Below are 23,425 nucleotides of genomic sequence, written 5' to 3'. Positions count from 1 at the left end.
CTCTATCGGCAGCGATCGCCTGACCGGTTCTTTTGGTCCTGCGGCACATGAAATAATTCGAGATCTTGGCGTCAGCGTTATTTTAGATGTGGAGATAGTCATTTATCAATAGGGCTTAGTGTTGAGACGGTCAAATGTCTCCGACGTGGTGACTGGGGCTATGTAGAATGGGACATATAATAGGCTTGAGAAGATTCGTCGTGCCTAGCACTCGGATTTTTCGTCCCTGCTTCAAGTATCTTGGACCATGTTAGTTTCTTTCCCTCAAGTCGTCGGCCGTCTGGCCCTGGTTATTGGACTTCTACCCAATCTTGTCCTCGCCCAGTGCGGCCCTGACAACGATGGAGCCCGTTGCCCTTTGAACGTTTGTTGTTCCTCGGCCGGATACTGCGGAACAACGAGCGTGTACTGCGGAGATAGTTGTCAGTCAGAGTACGGGAGCTGCTCTATACCTACAGTTCCCTCTTGCTCTTCTGGCGGTAAGACGGCGACCAACGGCCGTCGCGTTGGATACTGGCGCGTACAGCAGGCTTGGGACCGGTCTTGCGATGTCGTCCCTCCCTCCCAGATCCAGACCAACGGATTGACCCATCTCATCTTGGCGTTTGCCGATTTCGACTCTAGCAGTTTTGCAGTGGGTGCTCAGAACTCTCAGGACGTCACCTACTATAAGCAGTTCACCGCTTTGCAGAGCAGCTCACTGCAAACGTGGATTGCCATCGGTGGCGGTAGTTTCTCTACCGAGACTTGGTCTTCCATGGCGGCCTCTTCAAGCTCCCGATCCGCCTTCATCTCGTCTCTCAAGTCCTTCATGGAGACCAATTCCTTCCAGGGTGTTGACCTTGACTGGGAGTTTCCGACAACCTCGACCGCCGATGCAGAAAACCTGGTCTCCCTCGTCCGGGAGCTTCGAGCCGCCTTTGGAAAGGATTATGGCATTTCAGCGGCGCTGCCAGCGGATTGGGGTAGCATCCAGGGCTTCAACCCTGCCGGTATGGCCAAATATGTGGACTTCTTCAACTTCATGGCCTACGATTTACATGGTTGGGGCATTGATCAAGAGCCAACAAAGAGTGTTGTCACCTACCAGGCCAGCATACTTGATATCGCCAACAATCTCATGCCGCTGTGGGCGAACCAGACCGATCCGTCGCTCATCAACCTCGGCATCCCCCTGTACGGCCGCGGATATACCCTCTCCTCCTCTAGTTGCAAAGAAGCTGGCTGTGCTGCGTCGGGACCCAGTGAAGAGGGTTCCTGCGTCAAAGATCCGACGGGCGTCATGGTGCTAAGTGATATCAAAAAGGCCATATCGGCCAACCAAGCCACCGTCGAGCTTGACAGCGAGGCTATGCAGAAGTATGCGACCTGGGGAAGTGATCAGTGGATAGGCTATGACGACGCTGACACGTTGGCGCTGAAGCTGGCATGGGCTGATGGATTGTGCTTGGGCGGCGCTGTATTCTGGGCGCTCGATAACAATGGCGGTGCATGGAGTGGTAAAGGTAAAAGCCCCTGTAAGGCGTAAGGACTAGTAGTATCTACCTACCACCAGGTCTTTCATAGTATGTCCTAATGTAATATTGACCCACCTTCCGCAGCTGTAGGTGAGATTTGCTTTTAAAGATCACTCTTCGCCACGAGGGGACAGGGATTCTATAGTTGCCAGATGCACCGTGTCCAACCTAAGTCCTAATAGAAGGGGCTGCGTATGTACAAATGATTTAGCGCCAAGCTGTGGTTCAGCCAAGATGCGGGAGGTGTAACGCTCGATATAGGCCATCAGTTGGGTAATGGCCAATGGCATATAACCTAGAGTATGAAGATGAGCGGCAACATCTTCATGAAAACCTCACTGCAGCTTGTCGCGGAGAAGCTTAAGGGTTTGGACGTCATCCATGATTGCAATTGGATGTTATCGTAAGCTGAAATACGCCTAAATCGCGAACCCTAGCTGCACCCTTCTATATGCATGAATCTTGGCCGTTGGTAGAAGTCCTTCGGTCAGCTATGTCATTTCACCTGATTTCGGTTAAGAGGAGATCGTGGAACATAGATCTATAAGGGACAACTCGCAAACCAGGCTTCTCCTCCTGTCTACCCAAGCAGTGGGAGGCAAGAAAACTTAGGATCTTATTCCTTAGAGATAAAATTACTTAAGTAGACTTTAGAATATCTTATTTTGCACCCTTAGCTAGCCTCGGAAGCTTTCTTGCTCCCCGGGGCCAAGCTATTACCCAATACCCGAACTGACATGATGGCCGTTAGTGCCGCGTAAGACTAAGCATTGTGTGGTGATATAAGCTCTCGGCCAGAAGTCTCAGCTGCAACCTCTACTGCGACTTATCAGTTGATAACTAAAAGGAGAACATCCAGTCCAAATTAGGAGTCCAAAGGTCACCGCTCAAGTCAATGTCTGTAAAGAAACTTTCGTCACCAGGCACCAGAAGCTGAGCAGATCCCTGAGGCTCGCTGTGGTTCTGTGGTGTACCTCGCTGCTGATGCCTTGCATTTTTCGCAGTCTGCAAGAATTGCTGTAACTTGTCTTTCGTCTCAGCAGCTCCCTCAACCAGCGGCTCGTGAGAATCAAGAATTCCAAAAGCCTGCACAATGCCAACAGCGTGGGCTGATAAAGGATCGTCAAGATTACAACTGATTGCAGGCACAACTGACGCGGCTATGAGTACCGTTGCCGCAGATAGCGTCACGAACAAGGCGTTAGCGCTGATGATCTTTGAGGGAGATTGGAGGTTTGTGTGAAGTATGTTCAGTGCTGAAAGGGCGCTCTGGACGCAAACGAAGGCTATCTCATTTCGTAGAGCCGCCTCTATCTGGCTTTGTAGGGGGGTGAGATTTTGGTGCATCAGTTGCTGGCGGGCTGTCGCTAGTAGATTTGCCCGGAATAGCAGCAACCGTACGTACAGAATTCTGTGTATCATGAGTTGAATGCCTTGGTGTAGTGGGTAGGGATGATACCTGATGTTGACTACTTCTGCTTGGAGCATGAGAACCCTTTCTCTCGTCGTGTCCTTTTTCCTGTTTGTCTCGTATTTCAGATGGTCTGGGAGCTCAGCCTCGATCTTGTGGAGCTTTTCGTTGAGTTGAAGAATCCTTATTAGTTCTGGCATCTGCAGTTCTCTTGCGAAAGACGTAACATTTACTTCTCGAGCTTCAGCAATGATGTTGAAAACTTTAATGCTGACTGTCAAAGCATCCAGCAGTGAAGGTTTATTCATAGGCTGTATGCCCTCACCTTCTTCCAGGAGATATTCATCATCGATCATTTGGGGTAGCGGACATGCATTCTCATACATAATCACGCTATTCCACCCAAACAGTGAAGACGTTAATCTGCCATTATTCAGTTGACCGTTTGAAATGGGAGGTGAGGATATAGACCTTTGCATAGTTAAGCAGAGATGCCAAACTCGTCTTCCCATCTCTCGCTGTAGTTGATTCGTTGTGTAGTTATTATGAGTTTGGTGTAACCCTAGTGTCTGCGCAATTTGAATAGCCACGGCCAAGGTATTGCAATATCGGTGGGAGTGTTTAGTAAAACTTAGATAATTGCCTGTTAGTAGCAAATATTGAACAACTTCAAGACTTGGGCTACCCAACGTGTCCAGCGACATAATATCGCGTGCCCGTTCGTAAAATGACCGAGCGGTTTGAATTCCGAGACATGGATTCACGCTTGAACTGTTGACGCAACCCAAAGCAATGACGATATTGACAGTTGCCTCAAAGGTTTGGTCTCGAGACTTAGGTCCAGGCCCAGGTTCCCAAAATTGGGCATATCGTTTTCTAAAACTTGGCATGTGAAGAACGGGAAACATGGGATATAACAACTGCTCGTAGCAGTCAATGAGATTATCAGCAACGGCTCTGGAAGGCAGGCTGACTTCAGGATGGGTTGCCCTATCGTTGTCGATAACATTGTGTGATTGAGTCGAAGAGTAGGTATCCTGATCAGGCGAGGTCTGAGTTACAGATGAGATGAAACACGTCGTCGGATTATCTGCATAGCTCAACGCCCGTTCATCCTCAGGTTCAGGTACACAAGGGGCAGGGCCCGAAGTAGCCTGGAGGTTGCCCTGACGAAATAATAAGGACGACGCCGAGGTCAATTCAGGGCAAGGATGCCATACGATAATTGATTGGCTTTCCAATATCCGAATCCTTGCCTCGAGATGCGCAATCTTGGCTAAAATATCACTAGAAATCGGTACATCACGCTCATTGTATTCGCATGCAGCATTCTTTTGGAGACATGGTGAACATGTTGGCCGTTGACCGTCGCAACGAGTCTTTTTGGATCGGCATAACTTGCAAGATTCGGAGATCCGACTGCGTTTCGATGGGCGATGCTCGTCGTGTGCCTCTGACATTTTCGTTTGCGGTTGATTGGTGCTGTTCTGTGCAGGATTGAACTGCTCGGAATCTTACGCGGAAGGCAAAGAGTAGAATGCATGATGTAATCCGGATGGACCGGAGCAGCAATAAATGACTGACCAATTGAATGTGGGTTGGTTTTGTCATCTTCGCAAATCTCCCCGGCTTATGATGAGATCGACTCACGCAAGTGTCTCTGAGTGGTCGGGAGCGTAAGCCACTTCGGTACGCTCCGCGAAAAGCTAGCTATAGTGGTTGATGATGTCTATCGCAATGCTTGAGATAGAATTACACTGCCCATGGCTCGCACGATATAAAACTCTCGTTCTCTGCTCAAATCTCGAAAGCATCAATTAACTTTTCATCTATTCTTCTATTCCATCTACTTTAATATCATCCAACATGTCTAACATTCCTCGCATCGACGTTCACCACCACATCATTCCTCCCCAGCTACAAGGTAATTTTCTCTCAACTCATCACCTTTGAGATAAAGCCATCTGATTCAAGTAACCTTTAGGAGTCGGAGCTGGCCTGAAAGGTATGAAAGTCCCAACATGGAGTGTCCAGAGTGACAGAGCCTTCAACAATACATACAACATCGCCTCTGCCATATACTCCGTCAGCACTCCGGGAGTCACCCACATAACTGATCCTGAGGAGGGCGCGAGGGTTGCTCGCACAATGAACGAATACTCCGCCAGCCTCCGAGACGCAAACCCAAATAACGGGTTCTTTGCGACAGTTCCGCCTCTGCAGCACACCGATCTTGTTCTTGAGGAACTACGCTATGCGTTTGATACTCTCCAGGCGGATGGAGTCACCTTGTTCACCAGCTATGCCACCCCTCAGGGATATCTCGGACATGCCGAATATGTTCCAATCTGGGAAGAGCTGAATCGCCGCAAGGCTGTTGTCTTTGTCCATCCCATCAACAACGTTGCCGCCGTCTACTTTGACGAGCGACTTCCAATGCCGGCTTTTGATTGGCCACACGAAACAGGACGTACAGCCATGGACTTGATTCTCAACAGACGTCTCGAGCAGTTTCCCGATGTCAAGATCATTCTCTCACACGCTGGCGGAACACTTGCTGCCCTTGTCCAGCGAGCGACAATGATAGCCTTGCCTGAATTTGGGGAGATCATGAGCGCAGAGGACATTATTAAACAAGCGAACCAGTTCTACTTTGATACGGCACTTTCGGGAAGTCAGGAGGTGTTTCCTATGATACTCAGATTCGCCAAGCCGGGGCATTTGCTTTTTGGTAGTGATTTTCCGCATGCGCCTGAGGAACTAAGCAACCACTTTACTAAGTTTGTTGATGCGTTCCCGTTGGAAGATGAAAAGAAGAAGGATATTTACTACGAAGCGGCTTTGAAGCTGTTTCCAAGACTCGAGGGGAACTTTCATCGTTGAGATTTAGGTCCGAGGTTGAGATTAGTCCCGTTATTCCGCACAGATAGACTGCCTATTGCAAGCTCTTCACCTTCCAAAAGTTTCATTATCTCGTTGATGAGCAAATCAATTAATCTTTACTTAATTTATCGCTATAAAATCCAAAATACACCTGTTACAGATTTCTTATTACCCGAAAACCTCAAATCCTTGAATTCAAACACACTTCCATTTACTCGACTCTCTAAGCCAGGCCGCAAAAGTCTGAAGCCCAGGCTCCTCTGCCCTCAGGCTCTCTATGTCAGCCTTCCAACCCGCATCTCTAAACCACTCAAAACTCTTCGACGCATCTTTGACCATCCATAATACAGGATACGCAACAACCTTATATGTCTGGGGCAGCTCTTCTCCCACCACCTCTCGGAAGATCTCTTGTAGCTCAGAGAAGCTCAACTCATCACCCGCCAATGCTAGTGCCTTGCCCGCCCAAGCCTCGGGTTTCAAAAGGACCTTTGCTGCGAACACACCAATGTCATGGGTGCTAATCAACTGCATCTTTCGATCCTTTGGCATCCCTTCTGCCCAAAGGGACGCCATCATCTGACCGAAAAAACCAGGGTTATAGCTGTCCATAAAGCCTGTTGGTCTCAGGATAGTCCATCGTTTGTTATCCTCTTTGCATAATTCACGCAGTCGGAGCTCAATGCGGTGCTTGGCGGCAAAGTGAGGAATCTCAGTTGGTTGGGACCAGCTAACCTCATCGCCACCACGATCAACACTCGAGAAGACGATGTGATCAACTGATGGATGCGCCGTTGCTGCTTCAATCAGAGGAATGGCTTGGGCCTCATCATTTGGCGGAACTGTAACTACGAAGATCGATGATATGATTGGGTGTTGGTCGAAGATGGGTTGCGGCGCCTGGGTATCTCCTTGCACAATGGTAATTGCTGGATACTCTGCTTGGAGAGATTGAGCCTTTGGCGATTCAATAGACCTTGTCAACGCAAGGATTCTGGTGTCTTCATGTCCAGGCGAGCTGCTAAGGGTCTTGTATAGGGCGTCGATGGTGGCTTTGCCTTGTTGGCCAGTAGCCCCGACAATGAGAATATTTCGCGTCATTTTTAATTGCTGCTACCGAAAATTGTGGTTGTTGTGGATTGTTATATTTTTCGTTTATCGGTTTGCGACGAGGCTGATATATCAGCTGCGGAGACTTTTCGGAAGCTTTCTGCCTTGCTTACCAACATGGCGCAGCGCTGGGTGGCTGACAAGAAGCACTAAAGCGAGGATCTGCGAAAAGCCAAATTTAGCTCACTCCCATTCCCATTACACGTAGTTATAGTCCTAGCATAAGTAGATCTTATGCCGAAATGCCGCCAGGTGAATGCTGGTCAGACAATCTGTAGCGCTACGTGTAGTCCTCTGATCATTTGCTACGGCATATTCCAATTTCAAGTTCAATTTCTTTGCAACACTGTCTAGGGTGCTCTTGTATCCTTGTTCCATGAGCCACTGGTTTGAACGAGGAGTCAATCGTAGGGTGTAGGTATGTCAATTTCAATCCCATCTCCGCTCCTTGGTTAGTGGACGAGGCGAAGATGAGCCCGATGACACTGATGGTTTCGAGCTGTTCCTGATACCATGCGAGAATAAAATGAATTCTATCGAAGAAAGTACCGCAATCATACCATGAGTCTAATTACAGTCATGACAAAACCTTCTACATCCCGACTGTTATCCAGTGACCTAAGAGATATAACGAAACAGAGAAGAAGAAGACCAAAAAATAACACAGTCCTTCTCGACCCTATAAAAGTAGTCCAATCTGATTCCAGAACAGACTGCCATATCACTGGGCCAGTAAGTTGGTAAATTTGCCCTCACCCGCTAACTACAGAGGGCACTCCTGGGCGACCTTATCAGGGTCGGCGCAGTGGTACAGCGCGTTAGGGCAGCAGACTTGGCCGACAGGGCAGAAATAAGAGTCTCCGCACTTGGGACCGAAAGTTTGAATGGGCGGAGATGCTGCAATTGTGATGGTGGATTGCTCGCGGTGCCGAAGTTTTGCTTGGATTGGGGGTAGAGCAGGACATTCCTCAAAGCACCCGATTTCAAGTTCTCCGTTGACAAGGACCTCGCAGCATTTGGGCTTGTCTGCAGGGCAGACTGAGTCACCACACTTAACGGGGTATTTCTGGGGAAGGGCAGTTGCAGCGCCGCTGAGAGCAATGGCGACAATGATGTTGTTGAAGAGCATGATGAAGAGTTATGCAATCGCTGTTGCGGGAACGATGGCGAGGTAGGGAAGAAGAAATAAATATGTCTTGGATTGTGGTGTTTGTGTGATTGAGAGTTGTCGAGTTGATCCATTTGGTACTGGGGATTTGATCAATGGTATTTATAGTCGGGAATGGCAATATTAGAATTGCGAGACGTTCGCGATATCGGTCATTGAAGGTCTACGATACAACAAGCGGCATCAACCGTAAATGCTCCAAGCTAAAGGACCGAATATGTGAATGATGTTAACTAGAGCCCAAATTAGCTACAACAGGCTATAAAAGGTAACAGGATAGTATCTAAAGTTTCATAAGACCACCACTATCGTATCAATTGCCGGTGTGGCCAGTACCTGCGTATTGTAGCGTTGCATCGGGGCCATTCTTCTGGGTTGTGTAGTGAAGTCCGTGTTGGAATCGTTGTTGCAGCCACTGACGTGAGACAATTGGAACCACTTCACATGAAACGGCTTGCCTGCGTTTGGCTCACTTTTATTTAATAGTATACATCAGAACAGTAAAGCCCTAGAACTTGAATCATTCGCCGGTTGTAATCACCATGCTCAATGTCTTTTCTGTATAGACACGGGCTATAGTTCCACAGCCATAATGCTGATGACCTAGAAAGATTTGGATTATCGGGAATTGGTACTGCTGGCAGTAGCGTAGGTCACAATACGGCATTTACCGAGTGGCGCTCCCTTGGAAGTGATATTACTACTTCTTGATTGGCTCTTCCTTAGAGGTTACTAGCTGCAACGTTTCTACGTGCAGCCTCCCAATCGCAACGTTGTCGACGCAGCGACGCTCTAACCCATTCATAGTAGAGGTTTCTAGCGTAGAACGAAGCTCCGAACTTCTATTTATTTATGGATGCTTACATTGACTGTAGACTGGCTTTATCAATGACCTGGCGGTGCTAATGGGTAGTGGCGATAACCTCCCCCCCTACATGCTTTCTATCAACATCATTCTATAGTAGATGAGACATTATACTTTCTCCCATAGCCTACCCTTACTTATGTACAGCCTCGCAGCGACATATAACGCCGTTCCGGCACCAAGCATACAGCCAGCGAAAAGTTGAAGCTTCCAATAGCTACCGTCTGCACTCGAGATCAAAGCTCCCCCAATTGGGCTGCCAGTAAGGGCAGCCACAGACATGAACGCGTACATGGTCCCAGAACGGGAGCCTATTTCTTCAAGGTTCGAGATGTGCGCTACCAAGGCAGGGCTGATGGCTGTGTACGTGCCGGAACTAAATCCGAACAAGGCGGCGAAAGCGATGGCTGACTCATGGCTATGCCCTGGCAGCCACAATGCCAGCATAAAGATCGTTGAAAGAGTCGCGGCTGCTATTGACACGTTGAAGCTGCCAACCTTATCTGCTATATATCCTGGCAGAATACGCCCGATTCCACTGCTGATGTCAGCATCATGTTGCCAGAGATTTGAAGCTCAAACCTCCGTGGATAAAACTCACCTTGATGCATTGAAGATCGAGACTAGATACCCTGCCATATTGTTTGATAGGCCAACATGTTCACCGTAGGTTACCATGAAAGTAATGGGAATAAACATTCCCATGGAGTAGAAGAAGCCCGCCAACGAGGTAAGCACAAATGAGAGCGATGTAAAAGGCCGGAGATAAGCTACGATGCCAGCCTCCTTCGGCTGAGGTGCAATTCGGGATCGGACTGTTAAATTCGTCACGACAAGCAAACCAAATAAGAGGAAAGCGCAAACACGCATCGTCCACCCAAACCCAATACGTGGTATCAAGCGATTAACCACAATAGGCAGAATCGTACCACCCAGACTAGAGCCGCTAGCAGTGATTCCCAATGCCAGAGCACGCTTTTGTCGGAACCAAGTTGTGACACAGCTGAATGACGGATACAGAACCATGGCTGCACCTAGAGGACTGCAGATCGCCTGGGACAAGATGAACTGGTAGTACTCGGACGATATCGATGCCATCATCAACCCAAATACGTGCAGCAGTGTACCGGTAAAGAGAAGGTAGTGCGGACCGAAGTTGTCAAATGCTCGCCCCACGAAAGGTCCCTGAGCAATAGCTTAAGCACACGCGACATGAAAGAACTCAATTATGACCTACAGTAATGAACATCATAAACATCGACAAGGCTGGTATCCATGAGACATTGCTGGGTGACAAGTCTCGCAACTGATTTGCTTCGTAGTACCCTTGAAAGAGGCCAACGCCTGTCCTCATGGTTAGTTATTTGGTGTTGCAGCAAGATGGGGAAGATGCTCGTACAGTTGGTCCATCCAAAACTGACGAAAAGCCCAAAAAAGGCCCCCACGACAACGGACCATGCTTTCAACCCTCCATCTGGGAAGTCGGCACTAGGCTTGGGTTGCTCGGGGTTCGGCTCTTCACCCCTCGCCTTTTCGGTGTCTGGGTCCATCGTAGTTCTACCAATTTTCGTATTTGGAAGTCAGTTAGAAAGGGCTTGTTTGATAAAGATATAGGCGCAATTTATAGTAGGAGATGAAGATTGAGGCAAGTCGCATGAGTCACTGCAAAGCTTGCAGGGAGACTGCACCGATATCCCCGATCTATTTTAACCCCGACCCCGAGAAAAATATTTCATGGCTAGTAACGCATAGCTTCCAGGGGTCATACGAATATCTCCGCTCCACATTAGCGCCGACCCCGTGATGGCCTCGGGCTTACTACCAATGCATCTCACTTGTTGACCAGAGAGATTGGAGCGGAAGCTCCGAAGTCAGACTAATAATTGCTTGCTGCACCTCGTCCGGCATCTCGAACCTGTTCTTCAACACCACATTTCCCGATGCACAGTTGCAAACCATAAATATTCATTAGCATATTCATCCAGAACTTGACCAACGTACTCATGCCAGTAAACAGTCCAAGCGAGACAGCAAAACATGGCCACAAAATACTCCCAGTAAACAGGACTCCACGACGCATACTCCCAGTCGATTATAACCAACGACCCATCGTCTAATAACATGATGTTCTTCCATTGGAGGTCGTTATGCGAGAATACGGAACTATTGTCACCGTTGAAGATGGCTGGAAAAACTCGTTGGTAGTACCGAACCTTTTGGGCCCCTCTTGGGCCAAGCTCAATGGCGTATGATCGAACAATAGCATCGACGAACTCTCTTTCGCTCTTCAATGGCCCTGTAATATCATCTTGCAGAAATAAGTGTATATTTGGTAGACCACCGTGGATTGTGCCAAAGTACCCAGGGAGTTTCAATTGCCGAAGCTGATCGAAATATGTGCGAAGAGTACGGGCAGTTGAAGTCTTGCGCGTCGGATCGATGTCGCTCCACAGGTCCATCAGTGACTTCCCTGGTATATATTCCATGAGAATGTAGGTGATGGTTGTCTTGTCCTCTTTTCTTTGATAGATTGCATAGACCCTAGTTACCGGTATCGTAGTGTGCTTTGCTACGTAGAGCATGTTATTGGCTTCGATTGGACGGACATCTCTACCGAATTCCATGATAAATCTCTGCTGGATTTTGATAACATTGGCACCCTATTCTCTATTAGGGAATGATTTCCCCACTCTCTATGTCATTTGGAGTCGGCAGCGGTGTCGTATAGTCCTGCGACGCATCCTCGAACAGGACGTCGTACGGCAGCCCGCGGGATTCTGTCGACTCCATACCTGTTGGCATTATTGCTTTTGGTAGGATGGTTTGGCTGATAAGTATTCTGTTCGAGAAAGAGCTAAGAAAGTCGAAAGAGGGGAAAGAAAATGGCAGCATGACTTATTAGGCTTCCAACATAACAGGACCAACACGACTAATAACCCCTGTCACAATTTTAGGTGGAGGGATTAGCAAGGGCACACCAGCTTGATTTCTGGAGCAAGATTAGTATCTGAATGCGATACCTCTATTCTAACATCACTCGGGGAAATTGGATTAGCCGTTGAAAGCCCTGTCGGAGCTACAGAGCCCTTCTCCCACTCAGATCCATAACCATTAGTTGCCCCATATAGCTTGCACGCGGTATAAAAGTCATCACCGCTGATACGTTGCCTGGTTTCTGGATGCATTTAACACCATCAAATGTCGCCTGATGCTCTTGTCAAACGTTTACTCCAAGATTATAAGGGGGCTACTTACAACAGATCCCCAGCGCATGGCACAGCCAGCCTGGGTCCAACCATTTCGGGGAATCCACCCTTCAGGAGTGTTCAAGCAGCAGTTGTGACTACTATGGTCCTTTGAACCTATCTGTTGTATCAGTACGGGTGTTAATACAATGAAATCGGTGGGAGTATATGTACCCATGTACCGCTTGGGCAAGAAAGAGGCCAAGGGCCAGTGCCTTAAGAGTAACTTCCATTATTATTATTTGTATCGAAGAGGATATAGCAGGTAAAGTGTGCTTGATGAAAGTCTGGATTGGATTTGAGAAGGAAAAGAACCCCTTTTTATGTTCAGCCTTCATCCATCACTTCGTCACCGCCCCTTCGATGAATAGGCCAACTAGAACATGATCCGACTTTCTGATCATGTATTACAAAGGCAATAAGACAATATTCTGAAGCCAGGAGATGAATCGATCCTCTCCATTCCTGGTAGCTGCGTTGCTCGAGCCTTGTCTCCACGGAATTGCCTTTCGTCAACTCCACCGACATCACAGGAATGAACTGACACTTCGAACTGCCGTGCTTCTGATTGTGGCTTCTCGTGGCCTACACTTTGAACAAGCTTTGTATACTTTTGCCAGTATGGTAAGACTTGAGCCCAATAACACAGGATATAAGGCTAGTGGATTGTCATAGAGCTATATGTTCTAACAGCACGTATTAATCAATAAGCATACTAGCTTGCCGCTACTTATTGTGTTACGTTCAGTCTTTCCAATTGAGAATACAAGAGGTGAATATGGGTGCTTTTTGAGTAGAGTACGACCGAAATCAAAAGTTTGTCTTCTAATCATGTTACGATTTCCTTTTGAATAAAGTTCAAAAATGGATCAAATACGGACGTCGCGGAAGTATATTATGTTGTATTAGTCCATATTCGTATCTTAATATCCAAAACTTCACTAGCCAATGGGAACCCTTTTCTCTGTATCACGCAACTTCATGTGTAAGAATTTTAGTACAGTAGTCCGTTGAATTTACTATTGCCATTGACGTACCCTGTAGCTGGCGAAATCTTTGCCTCGCCACAATTCCGAATTTCGTCCAACTTCCCATTTCTGCAACGAGAGGTGGTATTAGTCATTCCGAGATTAATTGGACAAGAGCACTGGTTCAACAAGCTGATCCATGCAATTAAGCATTGCGGAAGTTTCCGTACGCTACCCGGTCTCATCGGAACCTTCGCGTAACTGTCGGGTAATGAAAAGTGGAGATACCTACACATGTTGGTACACACTTTTGTGAAGAAGGATTCATATCATAAAAGTATGTATCGACTGAACAATACGGATTGTAATTCTTTTGGATAATTTTCAGTGCAATGGGAGTTCCATCGACAACGAATATTCCTAAGGAGACTGTATCACATCTGGATACTGCCCCTATTCCTAAGCCAGGGGTTCTTTTGCAAGTCAGAGCAGGAAGAGTCAAGAAAGGCGCCCTAGGAGGCGAAATCACATCTGCTATCTACAAACAGCGACATGACGGACCAATATTCTGTAGCGCGACTGGTGTGTTGGGCGACGAACACGCTTCCAGCAGACACGGCGGCACAGAACGCGCAGTGCATCAGTATAACCCAGATCATTACCCAGACTGGCGAGCCGAGAACCCACCAGAGCCAGATCTATACGATGTCGGAGCATACGGCGAGAATCTTGTCACGACGAACATGAATGACGACAATGTGTGTATTGGCGACACATACCAGCTCGGTAAAGACGTTGTTCTCGAAGTCAGCGAGCCACGACATCCATGCTTCAAACTCAACTCCCGATTCAAATGGCCGCGAGCCCTAAAACGAACGATACGAACAGGACGAGCAGGCTGGAACATGCGAGTCTTGAAGACAGGCAATATCTGCAAAGGAGACACAATCTCTTTGCTAGATCGACCATATCCCAAGTGGTCTGTGTTGAACGTTCAGCGCGTCATCAGAGCAAGGAATGTCTCCCTCAATCTGCTGGCGGAATGCACACAGCTTCCTATGACAGATCTCTTTCTGGATATTGCAAAAGAGAGATTGAGGAGTGCTCCAAAGACATACACTCTGGTCAACGCTCGCCTCGTCGCTCAGCGTGTTAGGAAGCTCACATTTGCCTTGAAAGAGCCTTTGACTCTTGTCAACCCCGCGTTCGACCCTTACGCCTTTGCCCAGATCACATTCGGACACGAATCAAAATTCGAGCGCTCTTACTCGATTGTCGACGGCGATATCTATAAGTTTAGCCTGGGCGTGTCGCTCGATCGACAAACACGAGGAGGTTCGGCCTATCTACACAACGAGTTGAAGATCGGCGATGAGATTGCAATGTACCCTGGGACAAACCCTTCTGCACGAGAAAATGACGATAAATGCGACCAAAGTTTGACACGTATCCTGATCGTTGGAGGGATCGGGATAACAGCTTTCCTCCCATCGATGCGTGACTGGGAGAGCAAAGGCCTACCATACCATATACATTACGCCGTTCGAAGTCTTGAAGAGGCCGCCTTTCTGGATCAACTTCCCAAAAACAAAACCGCTTTGTATTGTCGATCAGACGGTGAACGACTCGATATTAGAAACGTCATACCGAAGCCCGGTCATAATGGAACATACAACGCACTCATATTCTCCTGTGGACCTTCAGGCATGATGAAAGAATGTGCAAATATTGCCAATGAACTTGGGTATCCAGAACATATGCTACATTTCGAAGATTTTGGCAATGGTGGAGGTGGCGATCTGGGAGATGCCTTTGAAGTCCAAGTCGATGAGCCGGATTCCAACAGACACGAAACGATGACGGTTCCTCCAAACAAGACTCTACTAGACGTGCTCAACGACGCGGGGTTTGATATATTGTACTCGTGTAAGTCTGGGGCTTGCGGTGCCTGTAAGGTGGCAATTTGCGAGGGGAAGGTTGAGTATAAGAGCACGGCGCTGCTTGAGAAGGAAAAGGGGCGGGCGTTACAGGCTTGTGTTGATCGTGGTATTGGGAGGCTTAAGATAGAGATAGATTAGGTCATAATGCACACTCCTTCGAAGAGCAGTATTTTCCAAATCAAAAGTGATCCTGCTTTGTGACACTGATTCCCATTCTGTATCCGATGTTTCTGTTTGTTATTTAATCAGGATAAAGTTGGCAGGAGGTTCGAACTATCTTAGACACAGACCATTTTGAAAGCCTACAACACAGCATGTTGACGATTTATGTCACGCGCGAGACGGCCGGGATCGTAGGTGAGGACGACAAAACCAGTCTATATGCAATTGACCAGACAGTACATATGAAGATAAAGGAGATGAATTAGTGTTTGGCGACTCTGTCTAGGCTACACGTTACATAAAAAGATTTACAAAGGCTAGCGCCTCTGCTCATCTTTTATCCGTGGTCCATCTCTTATTGTAAAACCAGATCGTAAGCTAGAACATGACTTGGCATGTGACCCGTACAACCAGTGCGATCTTACTGCACGAAACCCGAATTGTCCGCACAGTCAAAGACCTTGGCAATTGCCCCAGTGTCAAATGCCTCTTTGATCAAAATGCCAACAGAGTAACTGGAATGTCTGGTTAGTACATCACACGGAAGGAAATAGAGAATCCGTCAGTACTTACGTGCCAGCCACAATCATATAGAAACCAAGAATCATGATCAGCACATGCAAGGCGTACTTGACCTTCTGACCCAGCGTCCCAGTCTTGTAGCTCTTGAAGTCATACATCCACAGTAGCGCAGGAAATACCAGGCTAAATGGCGCAAAGCAAAGAGAACCAGCCAAGCCGAGAAGATAGTTCAGGATCGGCACCGCCTCAGCCACGATGAAGGCTGCAGTTCCCAGGGCCAGGTTGATACCGAGCCAAGTGCTCCAGTGAGTCAAGGTATTGGCCTGCAGGTGCTCAGAGTCTCGTAATATGCGGACAAAGGCATATTTGGCAGCGACATGTTGATAGATGCCAACGCCGAGAATAAGTCCGGGTAAAGAGACTCCGTAAGCGATCTTCTTGATGAGAGGACCGGCACTGCCAAAAGCCGGCGTTGAGATCCAAGTTCCGCACCATCTGTAAATAACAAGGCTGAAAGAGAGATACATGGCTCCGACAATGAAGCCAGCCACAAGACAAGCCTTGCGATAATCATGCGGTCTCTTCATCTCAGATATGACAGGTAAGAACATGGAAGAGCCGCAGGTACTGATGAAGATATTTGTCGCGTTGATCATACCGACAACAAAGCTCGGATACGCAATTGGTGCCCAGCCGAGCTCAAAGTCGCCAGTTTTAGGAGCTGCAGCTGGTCTGTCGACTTGCGTCACAGCGACAACAAAGATAAAAACTCCGAGGACGAATGTGATGAAGCCAAACCAGGTTAGCCAACCTAGACGGGCGAATGTGCGTATCGACGAGAAGAGCGTGATGAGGATAGCGGAGACGAGGGCGAAGACGACGGTGCATGCTCCATGATCTGATAGTGCGTTGAGACCGATAGCTGATGTGACTATGCCGCCTGCAGAGATGAGGACTTGAGCGACGATGATCTGTACACCGACAAGTTCACGACCCCAACGACCCCAGATGAGGCCCATCACATCAGCTAGTGCTGGACAGGTATAAGCGACTGTTCAATCTCGGTCGGGTCCTTGCTGCTTACTGTGACATTCGGTATGATTATGCTTGAAATCGCCAAGAACAAGAGCGGTATCTAAATGGAAAACCGTTAGTCAAGCCCCAAGGCTTCATGCATGTACTTACAAACGTTGAGCGAAGTGTATCCAACGATGCACAGAGATCCTCCGACAGAGCCTAGCGCACCAAGAGCACCAGGGATGGCAAGGATACTCATCGCGAAGTTGATCTTGAGAAACACCACAGTAGCACGCTGCCAACTGACGGTTCTGAACTCAACTCCATCGACGTTCTCCTGAAAGACCTCCCTCGACTCTCCCTTCTCGGTATCAGAACTACCAGCCTCACCATGATGCGGTGAGATCTTCTCGTCTTTGGAGGGAGATGTATACTGGTCCATGGAAGAAATTGTTGGAGACGCCATTGTCGGAAGATGAGTACAGCTTGGAGATGATGGGATGAAGAAGTGAATAGTGGTATTTATACCTTACTGGGCTAGGGAGTCAGTGTACGGGCTGTTGCAATGCTGGGGTAAAGCGGGGGCAGTCTTAGCTCTGTCGCTAGAGAGATAACTACAAAATGATGAATCCCAGCCGATGGGACAAGCCACTGACTCGGATTGGGGGGTGACCATAAAAGAAGCCTACAAGAAAAAGCACATCTCCCCGACCAATGAGCGCGCTGGAGTTATAGGTACATACTACACATTTGTATGTATACAGTTTCGAGAAATCTGAAGAGTAGCTCATCTTACAGGAGCTCCGCCGTCGTGATACCAGGTATGAAAGATAACCTCTATCTCCTAATCTGATACCATAATAACGGTCATTCATCATGGGGCATTGTAGTGGACTAGACTCGCTACCGGGGTCAAGTCTGGGATGTCGGGATATCCGACCGCGAACCCGGTATCTGGTCCGTGGGAGTCGGTTAGACGACCCCAGAATCTCGCTTAGACGTAACTTCACTTGAAGCTCTGGCGGATTACGGCTACTCGTGTTACCTGATAAAGGCTTGATATATTGTATCGTTGACTCTATCTTAGTCTAAGCATATGTTCGGCTTCATCGGCTACCATTCAAGTTAGGTTTAATATTCTCTAGGATATGGCTCTCGTCGGTTCAGGCGACTTTTTATTGTTTGCATACTCAGAAAAGCAGAACTTGGGCTAGTGAACGTGGCCGTTCGGGGTCTGTGCTAGTCCAGGGTTCAATGTCAAGAGTTGCATAAGGTAAGGACCGTCTGAAAGGTCGGATCCCAAACACAGTAAATCAGGAGCTTGGTGCTAGGGACATATAGACTCGCCACCTTTGGAGTTCCAACTTGGCATGTAAGCCCTGTATTGATACACCGCCAAGTAAGACATCCATTCAAGCTTTGCGAGGAACATGTTTACGGCTCACTAGCTAGAATGGTATGACTAAAAATTCATTTATGCATTCCAGCCCTTATCGAAACGGCCCTTGTAAAGTCCCGCCGGAATTGATGCTCTTGTAAAGGTATCCAATGGCCAGAAGCAATACCCAACACCAGTACCGTCATGAGGTCTTGTCATCTCCACAGTGTCCGCTCCCAGGGATTGTACCGCGCCAAGCAACATCCAGCCTGGCATTACTGACACTCCCTAGATGGCAAGCCGAACCTTATCAAGATAAGTAAGGGGCCTTTCCTTTAGCGTGCACCATGGATGCGGGGAAGACTCCACGCAATGGCATGAAAGCGTAGAGATACCGGGGAACTGGGGAACCTCCGGCAACTAAATGGAACCTCCGAACCTAATCCCATGAGATCCAGCAATGCCGCGCTCAAGCCGGGAACGCTGACAGGCTTATAGTCTCAAGTCTGTTTTGTGTTTTGAGGTGTGACTGTTTTTCGTTGACGAAGATAAATTCCTCATAGCCTCTTTCATTGGTCCATTCAGTGGCCATGGTTAATCTCGACCCCATCAACGCCAAATTTGCGGCCGCAATCGATGCCCTGCCTGCTCCTCATCAGCTTGGGGGCCCAAATAAGGCATTCGAGAGTCTGGAGGAGTTACAGCGCCATGAACCAGCGAATGATATTGTCACACAGTCAATTGAAGTCGGGGGGAAATATGGCCCGACGTCTGTGACACTGTTTAGACCAAAGGCTCTGGTTCACAAGCCACTTCCAATGATCTTTTACACTCATGGTGGCGGCTGGGTCATGGGGAGGTGAGCATGACTCCTTACTTCTATACTAATTATGTCAATCAAGCTGATATGCGCAAGTGCCAAATCGTTTGCCGTATTAGTCGAGGACTTGGCTCGGCGAACTGGAGCTGCCATAGTTTTTCCGGACTACACGCTTGCACCACATAGAACGTTTCCGTTCCCATTTGAGCAGAGCTATGAAGTTCTGGAGTATATGATTCGTCATGGAAAGCAGTACAACCTTTTGGTCAAAACCATTGCTCTGGCTGGTGATAGTGTTGGAGGTATGTTGTGTATAATAAGCCAGCTTCGACTAAGTGCTGATCATCTGTAGGACACATGGCCATTGCCATGATGCAGATGTCGTTGCAAAGACAACTGCCCGCCACAATCGGTCAGATCGTTCTCTGGGCTCCCGTAACCGTTACACACAAGAAGTATCCCTCGTACACCACATTCAAGGACGGGCCTTTCCTACCAGAGGCGACAATGGATTGGATGATTGAGACGTTCATCCCGAACAAAAGCGACAGAGAAACAGCGCTGGGTTCTCCTCTAACACATCTCCCAGACGATGTCGTGTCAAAATTTCCTCCAACCATTATCTTTCTATCAGCGGTTGACCCCCTAGTTGACGAAGGCGTAGCCTTTGGTCAAAGGTTACAGGGCCTCGGGGTTGATGCATCTGTTATAAAAGCTGAAGGGCAGATGCATGCCTTCTGCCTTGTGAAGGCGTTGCGGAATGGGCCTACTGCTCAAGCGGTACTAGAATTGGCGGCTCTGAAGTTACAAAGGTCATTTCCAGCTTCAACATGATTGGCTTCTGTGAGACAATTGGTCAAGAGTCTGTAGAAAGCTATAGCTGGCTAATACAACAGTCTTATGCAGTAGAACTTAATTTACAGATCACTGAGTCTCCTGCAAGAATATCGACCCATTGTTAAGGCCTTCCTAAGTGAACGAAGTAAGCTTACAAGATAGGGCACATGCCGAGGGCTATCGAGGGTTAAGCAAGAGATACAACTTCTTGTTGATGGCCAACGAGGACAGAATACTTTCCAACAACTGTTCTTTATTCGAGAATTCAACTGTTCAGGCGACTAGACGCACTATCGTCTCCATACCCCTAAGAAACCCCGTGCGCCATCGTCCGGGGAAAATGGGCAGGACCTTTCGTCTTGGCTTCAAGCGAACTATGCGGGTAACCTACCTCGTTTGGCTGGCAAGGATCGTACCCCAGATTCGGTGAACCTTATCTGTTGACGTGAGGTCTCGGTGACACACACGACGTCGGTTGTGCTTAGCGTGGGATAACGCATTCCGCCATAGCCGGGTGCTCCCCGAAATGATTTGAATCCCGGTGCTTGCCGAAACACTGTATCAGCACTCCATATGTCGCGTAGTCGGACTGGAAACCCCGGTAAGCGTTCTTTTTCAGCTCTTCAATACCCTTATTCCTTGCAAAGAGAGGCTAAACTCGTCATACGGTACTACCACTCACATTCGAATTGGTACAATTTAGTCAGCCTCACACGACACCACATCCTGTGCACACAGCCAACACCAACAATGGTCAAGTCAATGCGCTTCCGAGACTTGCAAGTCCCTACGCCAGGCTTTGGTGCCATGGGCATCAGCTTCGCACTGGGCAATGACCTCAGTTACGATGAGGCCGAGCCCGTGTTGCTGGAAGCATTGGAACAGGGTTGTACATTCTGGGATAGTGCTGTACGTATAGTTGACTCTCTTGAACAATGACAACTAACCATTCGGCTCAAGGTTTCTTACGGTCCTGGAAAGAATGAGAAGATCCTCGGTGACTTTATCAGAAAGCACAACTGTCGCGATAAAATTTTCAGTACGTTTTTTCTTTTTCGGGGCTGTTTTTGGCTAACCTTTGTAATAGTTGCATCAAAGTGCGGTATTGCTGCTTTTGAAGACGGATCAGTGACCAACTCGGCTGAGCATATCACGACATATATCGAGGGAACAATCGAAAGACTAGGGTTTACTCCAGACTTATACTATATCCACCGCATGGATCCAAGTCAGCAACCCTCCTCGAGGTCAACTAGCCGAGTACATGCTGACAGAAGCCCCCAGATACACCACTTGAAGAATCCATCCCTGCTCTCGATTCCCTCCGCAAACAAGGCAAAACAAAGTACATCGGTTTATCTGAATGCTCTGCTGAGACACTGCGAAATGCAAACTCAAGTGAGCATCCGATTTAATCTATATAAACACCAAGGCTAACTCAACAAGTCGCCAGAATCGACGCCGTCCAAGCAGAATATTCCGCTTTCGAAACGATCCACGAGACCGACGGTCTGATCGACACAGCCCGTGAGCTCGACATCGAGTTTATAGCCTATGGTCCCCTCGGCCACGGATGGCTCGTAGAGAACTTTCCCTACCAAACGCCCGAAGACTTTGCCCCCGAAGATTACAGACGCCAGAGTCAGTCTTCCCACTCCCCATGCACCAATACCTGCTCACAGATTCTACAGTTCCTAAATGGCAAGGCGAGAACTTTTATGCCAACAAGAGAATCGCCGATGGTTTCCGCGAGCTCGCCAAGCGTAAGAAGTGTACATTGCCCCAGGTTGCTCTTGCGTGGGTCGCAGCGCAGGGCATGATTTCAATCCCGGGCACGACGAAGCCGGAGCGTTTGGTAGAGAACTTTGCGTCGAGGGATATAGAGCTTACGGAGGAGGAGATCAGGGATATGAGGAAGTTGGTTGATGCTTTGAAACCGCAGGGGGATAGGTATAATGAGGTCGCCATGAGGAACATTGGTAAGTAAACAACAGGTCGGCGTGCATAGGTTATTATGTTATACCTGTTTATTAGGCTTGCCTTGACGACTTAAGTCCTATGCGGTACTTCTCTCATGAGCTGTCATTCATATGTCATGAGATTCAACAGCCCTTCGCACTACAGTAATGCATTCAATCCAACATATGCTCTTTTGTATTGGAGAGAGGTATCAATTCCAAGTTATCTAATTATCATAGTAGTAGATTGTGGAGCTCCGCTTTCTTCTCCTCCCCCTTATACTCAAGATGCACAATCGACACTTTCTGAGAACCAGCCTCTGTCGACTCGTGAATCTCATGAAACCCCGTAATCTGCGCTGGCTGTCCTTTAGTATCCATCTCCTCCATTGGCGTAAACTCTCCACAGAATCCCCACCGCGTCGCCTCCTTCCAACCTCTCACCATCCAGTCATTAGCCTTCTTTGGATACAACTCCACCGTCTCACCCAGGGTCATATCATGAGCCATGACAGGAAAGATATTATCGTAGGCATCTGCCTCGATCAGCTTGTCAATACTCTCCTTTGCCTCCACCGCTTCTAGGTGCCATCCTGGCTCTGTTGTTGGGTCAAAGAATGGTCTCTCTGGGTCCTTCCAAGGGTGGATGTTGAGGAAGAGCCTTCCGGGGCAAGCGGAGAGATTTCGACCGAGAGGGTTTGGAGAGATCATCGTGGGTAGGGGGGTATACGGCGATGGTCTGAACTCGCCACAGTGATGAGCGATGTCACCGCCCAGAAGCATGAAAGAAGGGGGATCGGTAGTTGTGCGAGCTAGAGCAGACATGTGCCCGACTGCATGGCCTGGCGAGCTCAAGAGGTAAAAGCTTCCATCGCTGTAGAAGTCATAAGCCTCAAATTTGCCAATTTTCAGACCCCTTTCTCCTTTGAAGTCGATCTCTATCAACTCACGACCCTCCCACGCTGTTTCATTGACATGCGAGTCTCTCACAGTGGGGTAACCTGGTATCATATTCTTCTTGAACCCTGGACCAACAATAAGATCCGTTCTCATTGGAAAGGTTTGTGGGTCACCAGCATGATCAAAATGCCAATGCGACCAAATAATAGCCCCAACGTCATCGAGACTCTGTCCATTCTCGCGTAGGATTGAGGCGACGTCTGTTTGCACCTCAATCTTGCATCCACTTGACTTAATACCAGCGACAAAAGTCTCTGGGAGACTCTCCCAGTCCTTTCGCACGCCGAGGTCAAATACCATAGTATCATATTTCGTGTTGGAGCCAGGGTGTTTGATGAGGAAGGAGTATGATCCGACGTTGATTGTGTCGAACCCAGGTACGAGAGGTTCCACAAAGGTTGAGGCGGGGAACCCGCTCATGAAGCTCGTTGTGTCTATGATGTAGACTTCAACGGTGTTTGGCGAGTCGGCGATATCGACTGGTGGGGGTAATCGACAGGGAGTCATGTTTGCGTTTCAACAGCAACTGAATCTCTGTATGTCGTTTCGAAATTTCTCTATGAAGTAGCAATGAATCTGATTGTTGAGACTATATTGGGTCTTGCTATCCTGCATTGATCTATTACTTATTCAGGTGGTCGAGTCTATGGGTTATCCGGGTAAG

At 48.1% G+C, this 23,425-nt stretch overlaps 11 protein-coding genes across 11 annotated transcripts; 5 read left to right on the top strand and 6 right to left on the bottom strand.

Annotated features, from left to right (window-relative positions):
- Window positions 1–247: 247 nt before the first annotated feature.
- Window positions 248–1,528, top strand: FOIG_02465 (uncharacterized protein; the record flags this gene model as incomplete). Its single annotated transcript, XM_031199775.1, has 1 exon — window positions 248–1,528. One exon carries the CDS (start codon window positions 248–250, stop codon window positions 1,526–1,528), a length of 1,281 nt encoding a protein of 426 aa, XP_031069543.1.
- Window positions 1,529–2,357: 829 nt separating this feature from the next.
- FOIG_02464 (uncharacterized protein) lies at window positions 2,358–4,388 on the bottom strand (the record flags this gene model as incomplete). Its single annotated transcript, XM_031199774.1, has 1 exon — window positions 2,358–4,388. The coding sequence occupies one exon, from the start codon at window positions 4,386–4,388 to the stop codon at window positions 2,358–2,360; it is 2,031 nt and encodes a 676-aa protein (XP_031069542.1).
- A 406-nt stretch (window positions 4,389–4,794) lies between these two features.
- Window positions 4,795–5,811, top strand: FOIG_02463 (uncharacterized protein; the record flags this gene model as incomplete). Its single annotated transcript, XM_031199773.1, has 2 exons — window positions 4,795–4,852; window positions 4,913–5,811. 2 exons carry the CDS (start codon window positions 4,795–4,797, stop codon window positions 5,809–5,811), a joined length of 957 nt encoding a protein of 318 aa, XP_031069541.1.
- Window positions 5,812–6,006: 195 nt separating this feature from the next.
- Window positions 6,007–6,912, bottom strand: FOIG_02462 (uncharacterized protein; the record flags this gene model as incomplete). Its single annotated transcript, XM_031199772.1, has 1 exon — window positions 6,007–6,912. The coding sequence occupies one exon, from the start codon at window positions 6,910–6,912 to the stop codon at window positions 6,007–6,009; it is 906 nt and encodes a 301-aa protein (XP_031069540.1).
- A 524-nt stretch (window positions 6,913–7,436) lies between these two features.
- Window positions 7,437–8,142, bottom strand: FOIG_02461 (uncharacterized protein). The gene has a single exon (XM_031199771.1). It carries the CDS (start codon window positions 8,048–8,050, stop codon window positions 7,685–7,687), a length of 366 nt encoding a protein of 121 aa, XP_031069539.1. The 5' UTR covers window positions 8,051–8,142; the 3' UTR covers window positions 7,437–7,684.
- A 920-nt stretch (window positions 8,143–9,062) lies between these two features.
- FOIG_02460 (uncharacterized protein) lies at window positions 9,063–11,782 on the bottom strand (the record flags this gene model as incomplete). Its single annotated transcript, XM_031199770.1, has 5 exons — window positions 10,956–11,782; window positions 10,354–10,511; window positions 10,192–10,298; window positions 9,556–10,139; window positions 9,063–9,492 (listed from the first exon to the last, which is right to left on the bottom strand). The coding sequence occupies exons 1-5, from the start codon at window positions 11,576–11,578 to the stop codon at window positions 9,063–9,065; spliced, it is 1,902 nt and encodes a 633-aa protein (XP_031069538.1). The 5' UTR covers window positions 11,579–11,782.
- Window positions 11,783–13,559: 1,777 nt separating this feature from the next.
- On the top strand, window positions 13,560–15,245 carry FOIG_02459 (uncharacterized protein; the record flags this gene model as incomplete). The annotated part of the gene is made up of 1 exon (XM_031199769.1): window positions 13,560–15,245. The coding sequence occupies one exon, from the start codon at window positions 13,560–13,562 to the stop codon at window positions 15,243–15,245; it is 1,686 nt and encodes a 561-aa protein (XP_031069537.1).
- A 365-nt stretch (window positions 15,246–15,610) lies between these two features.
- Window positions 15,611–17,274, bottom strand: FOIG_02458 (uncharacterized protein; the record flags this gene model as incomplete). The annotated part of the gene is made up of 4 exons (XM_031199768.1): window positions 15,611–15,784; window positions 15,843–16,824; window positions 16,876–16,926; window positions 16,977–17,274. The coding sequence occupies 4 exons, from the start codon at window positions 17,272–17,274 to the stop codon at window positions 15,691–15,693; spliced, it is 1,425 nt and encodes a 474-aa protein (XP_031069536.1). The 3' UTR covers window positions 15,611–15,690.
- A 1,502-nt stretch (window positions 17,275–18,776) lies between these two features.
- On the top strand, window positions 18,777–19,840 carry FOIG_02457 (uncharacterized protein; the record flags this gene model as incomplete). The annotated part of the gene is made up of 3 exons (XM_031199767.1): window positions 18,777–19,045; window positions 19,103–19,308; window positions 19,359–19,840. 3 exons carry the CDS (start codon window positions 18,777–18,779, stop codon window positions 19,838–19,840), a joined length of 957 nt encoding a protein of 318 aa, XP_031069535.1.
- A 753-nt stretch (window positions 19,841–20,593) lies between these two features.
- Window positions 20,594–21,830, top strand: FOIG_02456 (alcohol dehydrogenase; the record flags this gene model as incomplete). The annotated part of the gene is made up of 6 exons (XM_031199766.1): window positions 20,594–20,752; window positions 20,804–20,882; window positions 20,931–21,071; window positions 21,128–21,241; window positions 21,290–21,484; window positions 21,535–21,830. The coding sequence occupies 6 exons, from the start codon at window positions 20,594–20,596 to the stop codon at window positions 21,828–21,830; spliced, it is 984 nt and encodes a 327-aa protein (XP_031069534.1).
- A 205-nt stretch (window positions 21,831–22,035) lies between these two features.
- FOIG_02455 (uncharacterized protein) lies at window positions 22,036–23,268 on the bottom strand (the record flags this gene model as incomplete). The annotated part of the gene is made up of 1 exon (XM_031199765.1): window positions 22,036–23,268. One exon carries the CDS (start codon window positions 23,266–23,268, stop codon window positions 22,036–22,038), a length of 1,233 nt encoding a protein of 410 aa, XP_031069533.1.
- Window positions 23,269–23,425: the final 157 nt, after the last annotated feature.

The sequence above is a fragment of the Fusarium odoratissimum genome, assembly GCF_000260195.1.
Source record: "Fusarium odoratissimum NRRL 54006 unplaced genomic scaffold supercont1.3, whole genome shotgun sequence".
In the NCBI taxonomy this organism is placed as follows: domain Eukaryota; kingdom Fungi; phylum Ascomycota; class Sordariomycetes; order Hypocreales; family Nectriaceae; genus Fusarium; species Fusarium odoratissimum.
The sequence above is the reverse complement of the archived record's forward strand: the minus strand, read 5'-3'. Positions and strand labels throughout refer to the sequence as shown.